The sequence below is a fragment of the Solanum lycopersicum genome, chromosome 9, assembly GCF_036512215.1.
Source record: "Solanum lycopersicum chromosome 9, SLM_r2.1".
Lineage (NCBI taxonomy): Eukaryota > Viridiplantae > Streptophyta > Magnoliopsida > Solanales > Solanaceae > Solanum > Solanum lycopersicum.
Window position 1 is genome coordinate 60,193,470 of NC_090808.1, and position 15,016 is coordinate 60,208,485.

Sequence of the window (15,016 nt, forward strand, 5' to 3'; positions counted from 1 at the left end):
TTATTTTTAATTATATGTGCTCATTTGCTTATCCTATATTTGACTTTATTGTTTAAATAAAAAAAATGATTTTGACGTTCTGAGCTCTTCGAAAAAATCACTAACACGTGATTATGCCATAAAGGGAAGTCATATATAATATGTTTGGATAAAGTGTTTTGACTTTTGTTTCGTTTGATAGATTGAACATAAATATCTAATATCCGAACATAAATACTTTAAGTTCAATCATAAATGTGCCAAAGCGTATATATATGCCAAATTTTAGACATGCTTATATGAACTCGTGAATTCAATTACAAATATTTTTTCTATCTCTATCGCGTATCGCGTATCGCGTATGTTTGAAGTTGAGCCAAAAATAACTAAAATATAGCTTTCTTTGCTTCCAACAAGCTAGGTTCTTTTAACTAGGCCATAGTTTAAATAGGAGTTCTGAAATTGGCTATGTTTGCACTTACCCCATGTCCAAGCCCACGGCCCAAGTTAAAAGCAAGAATTAGGGAAGCCTTTTTAAAACCCTAAAGTGTAGCAAGCAAGATCGATAACTGAACTCAGAACGGAGGCGCCGCACAGTGGGGGAGAGAGAGAGACAGAGAGTCTCCGGAGTAGCAAAACCAGAGTGAGAAAAGTATTATTTTCATCATTTAACATTTTTCTGTACTTTTGTTGGTGAACTTTTGTGTGGTGGATTATATTGAAAATTCGTTTGTTTGTTTACAGGACAACAATGGCGGACAAGGCAGTGACTATTAGAACTAGGAAGTTCATGACCAATAGGTTGCTTGCAAGGAAACAATTCGTGAGTTCTTAAATTGTTGATTTGTTATTGAAATCTAAAAAACTGTTCTTTTTTTTTATCCCCTTTTGATTTGCCTTTACGATTTTTTCAGATTATTGATGTCTTGCATCCTGGAAGAGCTAATGTTTCCAAGGTTAGTGTTTTTTTCTTCACGAATAGCTTTCATTTGCTTGCTTGTTTTGTTTATCCTTTGGTGATTTTCAGTTTAGGTGTTGTTGGAGGAGTGAGAGTGCCAATAACTCTTTAGCTAACACGATGGGCGTTGTGCTGTAATTAAGCAAAATGAATGTAGATATTTCTATAGCTAACCTCAGCTAGTTTAGGATTGAGACAGTTGATTGTTGATATTAGGTGTGTCAACTTCTTGCCAAGTGAAAGGACCTAATTAAGGATCTCTTGTGGAAGCTTAGTTATGATTTTGTGCTATATGGTCTCTTTGGAAATGTTAGAAGAAGAATGCTCCTCGTATATATTAGTTGCTATCACTTTTTCATTATCCTGTAATTCCACTCCCAGGGCATGATGCCTTGTATCTTCACAGTCATGCTTAGTTTGAACCCTTATCCTTTATATAGTTAGATGTGATTCTGTACCTTTTCATTGCTGACCTGTTTAAACTAATATTTTAGGCTGAGTTGAAAGAGAAGTTGTCAAGGATGTATGAAGTGAAAGATCCAAATGCCATCTTTGTGTTCAAGTTCAGAACCCACTTTGGAGGAGGCAAATCTACTGGCTTTGGTTTGATCTATGATTCTGTTGAGAATGCCAAGAAGTACGAGCCAAAGTACAGGCTGATCAGGGTAAGACATTGCAAGCATGTGCATATGCTTGTATGCTTTAAAGACCTGCAATTGTTATAGTTCTTTCTTTAATTCAAGAATCTTTTTATGTTACCTTGTCAAAAGTAAAAATTAAATCTAGAATCTGTTAATTTCTAGTGCTGCAGCTTATACCTTTTGGTTCATTGTGTAGTTTGAAACCAACCAGCAAGGCTATTTGATATAACTGTCACACTGCAGCATTGGTTTTTATTTTTATTTTCTTAATCATGCTTTGATCAGTGTTAGTGTTATATCTGAATGAATAGAAGCTCTAAACTGAAAGATAATCTTATACTTTATCTAATGCTTCAAAATACACAAAAGGAAACCTTCTTTGTTTTCCATAGACTTTAAAGATACCTTAAGTATGCCTTTTCTATAATTTAGCTTGGTGGATTGTGCTTTAAAGATACCTTAAGTATGCCTTTTCTATAATTTAGTTTGGTGGATTGTGCGGGTAGAATTTGTGGTGCTGGAACTAGAGAAGTAGAGAGAATATAGTATTGATTGTTCATTACATGTGTGTCCATTAGATTCTTAATATTTTTCTCAGGGAATCTCATCTTGTATCTATCTGCTTCTGTGCTAATCCAGTTAGATACTGTTATTGAATCACTATCCAAATCTGGTCATGTGTAATACTTTCTACTTTCATAAGCTTTATTGGATGGTCTATCACTGTTATTGGACCACTCACTATCATATGTTTTGAAGCACCTAAATGTCTTTCCTCTAACCCTATGCCTTCTGTGTTCAGTGTTTTCCCTTGTTCATTTGAGACTGTTACCTTATTGGAAATGTATGCTGAGCTCACTCCCTCCCCCCCCCCCCCAAAAAAAAGTGCATCAAGTTTAACTGTTTTCTGCATTTATAAGCAAAAATGTGTTCTGAGTACCTATCTTACAGATGAGAGCAGTATACAAATTATTGAATTGGTTTTGTTTATAATGTCAGTGATGATAAAGATTTCCTTCTATATCATAATATTAGTTATACGAAAATCAAGGACTGCTATGTTGGGTACAACTTATATTTCTCCTAATAAATATGTATCTCAACTTTCACAGAACGGATTGGATACTAAGGTGGAGAAGTCCAGGAAGCAAATGAAGGAGAGGAAGAACAGAGCTAAGAAAGTCCGTGGTGTTAAGAAGGTAAACATTGTTGTCTCCGTTTCTATCCTTGCTCGTATGAACAGGAGATAATTACTGTTCTGTTCATAGTTTCATTCTTTGTCGTGCTAATGATATTATTCCATGACTTGCAGACAAAGGCTGGAGATGCCAAGAAGAAATGATCTGTTAGTAATTGTAGACAAAGCAGGAGAAGCGTTTTGTTGCTCCAGTTACATGCCATATCATTTATGCTTTTTATTGAACCTTTTTGTAGACTCTTTTCAATTTTGCTCAGGTTACTCCAGCATATTTTGCATGTGAAAGTACTATTAGATCATCATCAAAAATGAGTGAAGTGTTAGAATATTATTCTCTCTTCAAATATTGCCAAATTCATTTCTGTCACTGTTACTTGCTTATCATAGGAGGATTTGACGTGTGATAATATTTTTGATGAGTTCGAGTAATTTAGGTTACGTACATTCAATTCGATTTGACCAGCGCGCCTCTAAAATACTTGAAACTCTCCTATTAATAATGTCACATTCAGTTGTTCTGCCAGAAAGATTTCTCTTAGCTCTTTACGGAAGTAGAATTTAGTTGTGTTTCTATTAAGAAGAGAGATTTATTTTTACCCCAAAAAATTCTGAATAAAGCATTTTCTCCAATACAAATTATTGGTGGGCAAGAGATGACGTTTTCTAATAACTAAACTTTAGATCTCTAAAGCATGATAACTACAAATACTGATTTAAATTTACATAAGTTCGGCCTACATAGATCGTTTTGCTCTGCTCCTCAAGTATGGAAAATATATTCTTGTAGGTAATGGATCTCCAAAATAAAAAAAAGTTAAGACTTAAGAGTATTTTATTAAAATAATTTTAAAAAAAGGAATCCGTGTTTATCTATATATAATTACAAAAAAAAAATTAAAAAGGGCTTTTCAATTGATTTAATTTTTTCCTTGATTTATTTTTTTTATATATAAAATCAAATCAATATCACATTTTTCATTCTCTAGCAGACAATCTCTCTACATTTTTTTGTTTTGTTTTTCACTTGATTTCGAATACTCATATTAAAATTCGATTAAATTTGAATTTACACTAGAAAATTCGAGTAGATTTAGCAAATCCTAATTAAATATATTTGATTTAAATTTGAATTTATGCTAGAAAATTCAAGGAGATTCAAAAAAAATTCTACTTAAATATGAAAAAATACTTATCACTTTTATCACAATCGTGATCGATTAAATCCCCCTACTTGCCGCAGTAGATCCAGCACTGTTTGAAGAGATTAAGTTGATTATTTCCCATTTAAATAAATTTTTTGGTATTATGATGAAGTAGCAAATTAAAATGAAGCACATTTTTTCATTTTGAAGGACAAGTCCAAAAAAAAGAAAATGAAAACTCATTCATACTGATAAAATGCAGGCAGGTGTATGTGGGAAGAAATTAAAAACATTAAAGTCCGACAAACTCTCTGGTTTTAAGAAAGTAACGTATAAAAGGATTGTACAAACTCGTGAGAAGCATGCTTTTATTTTGCATTTGGTCGAAAATATTTTTATTTAATTATTTTTATTATAATAATAAAATAAGTTATTACATATATATTTTAAAATAATTTATTTTAATATAACTTGTCTCAAAATTAATTTTTCTGAAATAAATTGTTTTATACATCTCTAGGAATAATCTTAATCAAGAGAATTCTTAATTAGTTAAATTCTGTTTATATCGTAAGACATAATTCCTTTTTTCAATATTTACTTTGTTTATATAATCTTCAAAAATATAGTTACTACTAAGATAAGATTAAAAAGAGTGAATTTGTTATAAATCCATTGAATGGGTGGATAGTCCATAAAGTTGGTATATGAACAACCATCCATATTCACTAGGTTCATGAACCTTTTTGGATAAGATGTATCTATTTATTATGGTACCTAATATGGTGACTTTTGGAGTGATTTCTCAACCTATAAATAGGATTGTTCATTCACTATTGTATGATATACATATGAGACTTACATACACTTGAATAAGAAGAAAATTCTCCTTTTTCTATCTACTTCTCTTGTCTTCTTCTCTTTATGATTATATTCTTATGAACTTGATTTTATAATACGTTATCAGCACGAGTCTCTAGCCTATTGAGAGTGAGTTTTAGTTTTTCTTTAACTCATGTTTTGGTTGATCTCATTATGAATCAAGGTATTATTTTCATAAAATCAGGCTATACAAAAAAAATTTAAATAGAAGAAGGTATGAAATTTTAATGCATGAGTTTGAATATTATTTTGATTGTTTTGAAAGACTCAAAGGGTGAGTCATGTTGTACTTCGGTCTATTATACCGTTGGTTAAGGATAAGATGATGAGTTCAAGTCTCATCGCACCTAAAAGGATAAGACATCAGGTTAAGTTCATATGCACATAATGAAAATTATTTGAGGATAAGACGACAGATTCAAATTATATCGCACCAAGAGGGTAAGACATCAATTTTGATGCACCGTGATAATAATATATGGATAAGACATTGAGTTTGAGTCTCTATTGAGAATTACAACTAATCTCACTTATCTATGTTAACAGTAGTTTAATAGTGTGTTAATAATTCTGTTAGTTAGTTATATTAGTTAGTTACTTAGTTAGATACATTTTTGATTCCTTTCTAGAAGGTTCTTAATCACATGTATATAGTGTATTGTTGATGAATGAAAGAGCAGTTTTGCTTGGCTGAATTCACAAACACTCTCTTCTTATCTTCTTCTCATTTTCTTTGATCACCATTAATGGTTAGCTATCCATAGGAAGCTGCATTGCATATTTTACTCACTGATACAGTGAATTCTGTTATGGTATCAGAGCCACGTTGATTTCTCTCGTTTCTGCATCATCAAGATCTATCTTCGATCTGTTTTGTTATTTTTCAATTCGTTGATCCATCATGACAGAAACCACTACTCAAGAAACTGCTACTATAATTGATACAAGCAGTGTTTTCTATGTCCACCCTTCAGATAATCCAGGAATATCACTTGTTCCAGCTCAGTTTGATGGGGTTGGATACAGATCCTGGAGAAGAGGCATACTGCGAGCTCTGTCTGTGAAGAACAAGCTAGTCTTCATTGATGAAAGCTGTGTGAAGCCAGTTGATCTTTCTCAATCTCGTCAATGGCAGAGATGGATGATATGGTAACTTCGTGGATTTTGAACTCTCTTACAAAAGAGATTGCAGACAGTGTTGAGTATGTCAACAATTCCTCTGAACTTTAGAAGGAACTAGAAGACAGATATGACCAAACAAATGGTGCGAAATTGTATCAAATTCAGAAGGAAATTGATGATCTGACTCAAGGAACTTTGGACATCACTGTCTATTACACAAGGCTGAAGAAGCTCTGGGAAGAGTTGAACACCTTAAATGCAATGAGCATATGCACTTGTACATGTACTTGTGGTGCCAAGGATAGTGTACACAAATCTGAACAGGACAAACGTCTAATACAATTCCTCATGGGATTAAATGAGGTTTACACTGTGATCAGAGGGAATATACTCATGATGAACCCTCTTCCTTCTACTGCACAGGCTTTCTCTTTGTTGATTCAAGAGGAAAAACAAAAAGAATACAGACCTGCTAATCGTACACCTATGGAATCAATTTCATTGAATGTAAATGCTGGTAGAGGATCACAAGGTGGTAGAGGTTATAGAACAAATTTTCCAAGCAACAATGATTCAAACATCAACAATAACAGGAGCACTATGATCTGTGATTTTTGTAAGAAACAAGGTCACATTAAAGAGAAGTGTTACAAGCTACATGGATATCCTCCAAAGAATAATACTTTTAACAATAGAACAAACAATGCACAACAGTTCAATACACAACAGTACAGGCAAAATGACAATCAGAACTTCAAAGGAAGAAGGATTGTAGCCAATGCACATGGGGAACAATGCTCACAAGAAAACAGTAATTCAAATGTTGTCATTACACAAGAACAGTATGGTCATATTATGAGCTTGTTGCAGCAGTTCCAGACTGATAGCTCAGGAGAGGATTCTAAGAATAATGCTGAGCCTAGCAAATTTGCAGGTACAATACTGTGCACTTCTTCTATTGACTTTGGTATTACTTCATGCAAATGTTCTAGATCAAGTATTGATTTATGGATCATTGCTCAGGAGCTTCAAACCATATGACATATAACAAATCTTCACTAACAAACATTCAAACATTACCCTATCCTATACTTGTTTCACTCCCTAATGGATACAAGGTTAAAGTGACAGAGTGTGGTGATGTACATATTTCATCTAAAATGGTTTTAAACAAAGTTTTGCATGTTCCCTCTTTCAAGTATAATCTCATTTCAGTCCAGTCTCTAGTCTCTTCAATGAAATGCATACTTTCGTTTACTGATAAAACTTGTCTATTACAGGCCCCTTCGATGAAGAGGCCTCAGGAAATTGGTAGTAGCAAGGATGACATTTACTACATGTGTGGGAGATGCTTGAATGACACTACTCATACCTCTGATTCTGTTTGTAATTGCATATCTCATAGTTGTAGGTGTTCTTCATTTCCAGCTTCATCTTGTAATGAATCATCTGTTAAACAATCTAGAGAGGTTCCTGTAATCTTTGATAGTTCTTCTACTAATAATACAGATGTGTTGAACAATTATGCATCTATTGAATCTCTGAAAGATGGTATGGATTTACTGTGGCATAATAGACTTGGCCATGTACCTTTTGTGAAAATGAGAAATATACCTACTATTCCTATTAAGTTTTCTACCAAACAGCCCTTCATATGCACCATATGTCCAATGGCAAGACAAGTCAGGTTACCTTTCACTCCAAGCACAACACATTCTAAGAACATTTTTGAACTTCTTCATATTGACTTGTGGGGTCCTTATCATGTTCCTACATATGACAATTACAAATATTTCATTACCTTAGTGGATGACTATAGTAGAGCTACCTGGACATATTTGTTAAGCACCAAAAGCAATGCCATACAAGTCCTTCAAACCTTTGTTAACATGATAGAAAACCAGTTCCAAACAACTATAAAATGCATCGGGTCAGATAATGGTTTAGAGTTCAATAATAATGAAACACTCAAATTCTTCCAAGCTAAAGGTATCACACATCAGAAAAGTTGCCCTATACACCACAACAAAACAGCATAGTAGAGAGAAAGCACAGATACCTGCTTGAAACAGCTAGAGCTTTCCTTTTTCAGTCCAAGTTACCTACCAAGTACTGGGGTGATTGTATTCTTACATCCACTTACATCATTAACAGGCTTCCTTCCACATTTCTTCAAAACAAGTGTCCCTATGAGATGCTCTATAAGGAAAAACCAAAGTATAGTCAATTAAGGTCTTTTGGATGTCTATGTTATCCCACACTACCTAAAGTCCATAGAGACAAATTAGAACCAAGAACTACCCCTCATATCTTTTTAGGATATCCTTCTGGAATCAAAGGGTACAAGGTAATGAGTCTTGCCACAAGGAAAATACAAATCTCAAGAGATATGATTTTTCATGAAAAGATTTTTCCATTTGTTTTATCTTCAGAAAACAACATTTTTCCTTCTATTTCAAAACCTTGTTCTACTGATTTCTGTGAACCTTGTGATACATTGTTGAACAACCATTTCGATGTAATTGATGATCATACAACTCTGTCTCTTAATCCTACATCACCACATTCCTCACCAACTACACAAACTGAGTTACCAAATCCACCTATACCACAAAGAAAATCCAACAGAGTAGTTAAGACACCTCATCATTTAAAAGATTATGTTCTGTCACTTCCTAAGCTAAAAACCAACTCAAATTCTGTTTCCAACATCAATACCATTTCCAACAATAACTTGGCTTCTAACACATTCCTTGATAAACACCATTACATAAGCCCTGAAGTCATTGCTTCTAAAAGTCAAGTCTTGGTTGAAAGCATTTGTTGTGACAGTGAACCATGTTCCTATGAAGAAGCTGCAAACAGTCCTGCATGGCAAAAGGCAATGGAACAGGAATTTGATGCTTTACATGCAAATGAAACTTGGGATCTAGTTAAACTACCTGTAGGTAAACAAGCCATTGGATGCAAATGGGTTTATAAGGTGAAACATAAAGCTGATGGTAGCATAGAAAGGTTCAAGGCCAGATTGGTGGTTAAGGGATACACTCAAAAGGCTGGGATAGATTACACTGAGACATATTCACCTGTTGTTAAAATGACTACTATGAGAACATTGATGGCATGTGCTGTGAAAAAGGGCTGGGAGTTGTTTCAACTTGATGTCAATAATGCTTTTCTACATGGTGATTTGCATGAAGAAGTATGTATGTCAGTGCCTCAAGGTCTTGATGTAGGTGAGCCAGGTCTAGTTTGCAAGCTTAACAAGTCCTTATATGGCCTTAAACAAGCCAGCAGACAGTGGTATGCTAAATTGACTGAGGCATTGTCTCTTAGAGGCTATACACACTCACAATATGATTATTCTTTGTTCTACAAGAAATCTAATTCACTGGTGGTGTTTTGGGCAGTTTATGTTGATGACATAGTTTTGACAGGCACAGACACAATTGAGATCACTCAACTGAAGATGTACTTGGATAAGACATTCAAAATTAAGGACCTTGGTAGACTTCACTATTTCTTGGGCATGGAAATACTTGATACTGCAGGAGGGGTCCTCATTTCACAAAGGAAGTTTGTGTTGGACTTACTGAAGGAGTATGAGTGTTCCAACTACACATCTTTATCATCCCCTCTTGATCCCAATGTTAAACTCAGGGCTAAGGAAGGAGCTCCTCTTTATGATCCTACTTATTACAGGAAACTTGTGGGGAAGTTAAATTTCCTCACCAACACTAGAATGGATATAGACTTCAATGTCCAACAGCTGAGCCAGTTCATGCAGGATCCTAGACTTCCTCATTTACAGGCAGCTTTTCACTTACTTAGATATATAAAAAAGGATCCTACATTGGGAGTTTATTTGTCAAGAAATTCTGATTGTACCATGAGAGCATACTGTGATTCAGATTGGGCTACATGTCCAGATTCTAGAAGGTCTGTAAGTGGTTACTTGGTATTACTTGGAGACAGCCCTATTAGTTGGAGGTCTAAGAAGTAAGAAACAATTTGATTATCATCTGCAAAAGCTGAATACAGATCACTTAGGAAAGTGGTAGGTGAATTGGTTTGGTTACATAGACTGATCATTGAGTTAACTATTCCTCATCCTTCTCCTATTGCTGTGTACTGTGATAGTCAAGCTGCCATTCACATAGCACATAATCCTGTTTTCCATGAAAGAACCAAACACATTGAAGTGGATTGCCATTTTGTACGAGATAAGCTGCAGGAGGGGCTCATCTCGATTCAACATGTGCCTACAAGTGAACAATTGGCAGACATTTTTACTAAGTCCCTCAATGGTGTCAAACATGCTGCAATCTTGAACAAGTTGGCTGTAAGATCATTACCACCAACTTGAGGAGGGGTATTGAGAATTACAACTAATCTCACTTATCTATGTTAACAGTAGTTTAATAGTGTGTTAATAATTCTGTTAGTTAGTTACATTAGTTAGTTACATTTTTTTTCCTTTCTAGAAGATTCTTAATCACATGTATATAGTGTATTATTGATGAATGAAAGAGCAGTTTTGCTTGGCTGAATTCACAAACACTCTCTTCTTATCTTCTTCTCATTTTCGTTGATCACCATTAATGGCTAGCTATCCATAGGAAGCTGCATTGCATATTTTACTCACTGATACAGTGAGTTCTGTTAGTCTCATGCACCATAATGGTGATAAAATGATGATTAAGCCAAAAATGATATATTTTTGATGAAATATCTTGAAATTCATCATATTGAATTTGCTCCATTCCTTGAAAAGAATGTGGTAGCAACATGTGATAACTCTGAAATTCGCCTGTTGACTTGCTCCATTCAATCATATGAATGTGGTGGCAGTGAATGATTAGTCTGAAAGATGACAAATAATTAATGATATGAATAAGGGCATGGAGGGACACAATTATAATAGTCATAATTGTGGTAATGATAAAAGGAATAACACTATGAGTTCTTCAAATAGTCCTTCAAAATGTAAAGACAATTTTTATCATCAAAATTGTATGAAAGGTCATTAGACTTGTAAATGTTGTCAACCCAATAATTTGACAAGTTTACAAATCCTCTATCATGAGACAAGAAGATAAAGTGATGGTACACTTGATCTTTCAAAGTGATGTTGAGGTGTGTCATGGAAATATGATGAATTTTAAAGCCATGACAATGTGCTTATAATGCAAATTTATGAAGTACATATAAATAATTAGTCCATTCCTTGAAGAGAATGTGACTTGTGATGAGTATCGTGAATACTCTACCATTCTATAAGAGAATGGTTCCAGATGTGATAAAATCATTATAGATTTGAGAGGAAATAAATTTTATTTGGTAGAAATGGCTAATTGTATTGTACGTTTTATACGTCACTATGGTATGTTTATTGTGAACTATCGAAAGGGCAAAAAAAAGAAATAGTTCTTGCCTATAAGGATTGTGGTCATTATTGTGTGGCAATACAAATTTGTCAATGATTGTGTACCTATGGTACAACAAAAGTAAAGCAAGAAAGATGTCTTGCTCATAATGATTTTGACCATGACAATAATAATATAATTTCTTCCTTGAAGGAGATGCTCACCATAGGGATGGTGTCATGCAATATGTGATAGTACACAAAATTAATTGCAAGCTCTAACGAGTTGTGCTATTATCAGAGAAATAATATTGGGGTTGTAGTAAGTCTCAAAAGAAACTTTTTAAGTTTCGGATGAATTGAAAATAAATATTGAGACTATAAATCACTACAATCGAAGAGGGTTATAAATGTTTATGTAAAAGATTGCCCCACTTTTCCTCTTGTTTGTTCCATACAAACATGTACATGCTGATGAAATCACATGTAAAAGTAAATTATAAGTGTTTTAAAATAAAGATCAAATGACATGACTGATTGACCATTCCGATTAAATGTGATGTAAACGTGATTGAAAATTCAGGTGATTTATATGATGAAGAAATAAAGATTCTTCAAGAATTCTCTTGTGTTACATGTTCTCTTGATAAAATGATCATTGTACCAGCTAAGGTTGGGATTGTAATCCCCTAAAAAATTTGAAACATATAAAAGGGTGAATATGGGCCCGTTCACCTGTCATGTGGATCATTTGCAACTATATGATTGATGCATCTATGCGATGGTCACATGTATTTTGTTGTCAACTTACAAATTGATTTTTGTAAGGTTGTTTCCTCGAATTGTTAAAATTAAGAGAACAGTTCCAAACTATGAAATTATATTGATAATGTTGGTTGATTTAGCAGAAATTGTATGCCTCCAATTATAGCTAAATCATGGTTATGAGAACAAAACTCTCAAAGAAGATTTGGTATGAGATAATTTTATTTAACATGTAGCAACACATGTATTTCCCCATTAAAATTGGTTCAGGGTCAGGAATCATATAATTTTTCATCCAAAATGTTGAATGTGCGGTTTTGATTTTAATTGCTCCACCACGCACAAAGATGAACTTCCAAATAAGGTTGGAATTATGTTAGATTTTCTAACATTAGGGGGAGAGATGATTGACAAATGAAAATTATGTGTGAGGTTAATTATGAATTATCTAGATCCTCATTAAATAAATATGTGAACTTAAAGTTCAAGGGATAATTCAGTTGCATAATGTTCCAAATCAGTTGCCAGATGAATACACTGACCCTATGATATAATTCAGCTGCAAATGCTCCAATGTGAAGTCCTTGAAGGACAGAGTCTATGATACGCCGGAAGTATAATAGACCAATCGATTTCAAATATAAAATTCCTTGAAGAAGGAATGAGCAAATGATCAATATGGTCATGATAATGAGGCAAGTGCTATAAAAGAGCACATTAACATAACACTTCATAAAATTTTGAAAAAGGTTCAGGTACCTGAAATAATGAAAAATGAAGAGATCTCGATAAGTTACGTCTTGTTGGAATCGATATCAAATAACCGTCGACGGTATCTTTGATATGAGGTAGCGCTCAATGATATAAATTGTGACGAGGATCTTGATTTCAAATCTGTCATATAGTGTGGATAGATAAATGGTTGGCCAAGTAAAATGCACAATTCAAGTATATTTTGTTTCACTTAGAAAAGTGACATTTTGGACTAGTAATCCATAAATCAAGGTATAATGTCAGAGGGGTACAAATAAATTATTATGCGATAGTATAACCGTAAGATATCAAATACGGTTTGTGCCTTGGGACATAAAGGTTTATCGCAAAAAATCCTAACATTATTGGAGATGTTTTCTCCTTTGGTGGATGCAGTGAGATTTGTTTTGATATGGCAACATATGAAAAACTTGAATGCATGTAATTAATAATTGTAATGTCTAGCTAGACTATGAAGGTTATATGAAAATCCTTGAAACAATCCAGGTGTCTGAAGCATATAAGAGTTAGAAATAAACTTTTTCAATAAAGCTTCAAGAATCCTTATATGAATGGAAATAGTCAAGGAAGAAAAAGGGTACAAAAGAATGACCCTAATTATCCTTGTATTTTTATGAAAAGGTCTGGGTAAGACAAAATTTTGTCTTGACCTACAAATTGATAATTTGACAAATGAAATATTTGTCTAACAATGCACATACACTGAAAAGTTTTGATGCAATTTTATATGGATAAATCGCATTCATTGAGTACCCCAATGATTACGAGATAACTTGACATAAATGATGATTCGGTTTGATCTCAAAAGAAGGATGAAGAGTTTCTTTGTGATGAAACTCTATCTTTGTGCAATCAGGGCACTAGTGCACCTTACTAACAATATTTGACCAGATATTTGTTTTGCAGTAAATTTACTGGCAAGATTCAGTTTCTCTCCGATAAAAGGACATTGAAATGGTGTTGAGCACATGATTGAATATCCTCGAAAGACCATAGTTATGAGTTTATTCTATTCCGAGGAATCCAAGACAAAATTGATTGGTTACGCAGATGCAGAATATTTTTCTGATCCGCATAAAGTTCTATCTCAAACACGCTATGTATTTGCATGTGGAGGCATAATAATATCCTAACGATTAATGAAGCAAATGTTGCAATGCAGAAATAAAAGTCCTCCACGAAGCAAGTCGAAAGTGCGTCTGGTTGAGATAAATGACACGCCATATTCAAGAAATATGTGATTTTTCTTTGAAAAAGAATATACCAACCACAATGTGGGAAGATTGGAGACATCATCACAAGAAATTAAGTGATGTTTTAATCAGGGGGAGTATAATACGCGTTGCACTCTTTTTCCCTTGACCGAAGTTTTTTCCCACTGGATTTTCCTGGCAAGGTTTTTAATGAGGCAACAAATAGTGCGTATCAAAAGGTATGTGTACTCTTTTTCCTTCACTAGAATTATTTCCCACAGGGGTTTTTCTTGTAAGATTTTAAGGAGACACATTATCTATGAACATCCAAAGAGGAGTGTTATAAATCCATTGAATGGGTGGATAGTCCATAAAATTGGTACATGAACAACCATCTATATTCACTAGGTTCATGAACCTTTTTGGATAAGATGTATCTATTTATTATGGTACCTAATATAATGACTTTTGAAGTGATTTCTCAACCTATAAATAGGATTGTTCATTCACTATTGTATGATATACGTATGAGACTTACATACACTTGAATAGGAAGAAAATTCTCCTTCTTCTATCTACTTTTCTTGTCTTCTTCTCTTTATGATTATATTCTTATGAACTTGATTTTATAACAGAATTAGTTTTGTTTTATTATCTAAAATAATAAATAATTAATTTTAAAAATCACTACAAATAAATGGGATGCAAGGAATATATAACATGACTTTATTATAAAGCTGTTGAAGTTAGTTCCTTCATTTTATTTCATGCATCTTAGTTTTAATGATTCATATCTTATAAAATATGTGTATCTTATAAATCTAAACATATTATATAAATTAATAAAATTAAAAATTAATAAAGATAAAATAAATAATCTTTTCAAAAGTATATTTTTTAAAAAATAAAAAACAAAACACATAAGTTGAAATAGAGTAAACAAAACATAGAAATATTATTTTTGTGGAAGTGTGAATTAATTAATTAGCTTAGCGGT

At 33.4% G+C, this 15,016-nt stretch overlaps 1 protein-coding gene across 2 annotated transcripts; it reads left to right on the forward strand.

Moving 5' to 3' along the window:
* Positions 1–412: 412 nt before the first annotated feature.
* Positions 413–3,120, forward strand: LOC101258992 (small ribosomal subunit protein eS24z). Of its 2 annotated transcripts, none has more exons than XM_010328079.4 (6): positions 413–631; positions 724–802; positions 894–935; positions 1,432–1,602; positions 2,691–2,777; positions 2,891–3,120. In XM_010328079.4, the coding sequence occupies exons 2-6, from the start codon at positions 731–733 to the stop codon at positions 2,918–2,920; spliced, it is 402 nt and encodes a 133-aa protein (XP_010326381.1). In that variant the 5' UTR covers positions 413–631; positions 724–730; the 3' UTR covers positions 2,921–3,120. The 2 variants fall into 2 exon arrangements, with proteins under 2 accessions (XP_010326381.1, XP_004247175.1); XM_004247127.5 differs by having other exon boundaries at positions 454–622.
* The last annotated feature ends 11,896 nt before the right edge of the window (positions 3,121–15,016 follow it).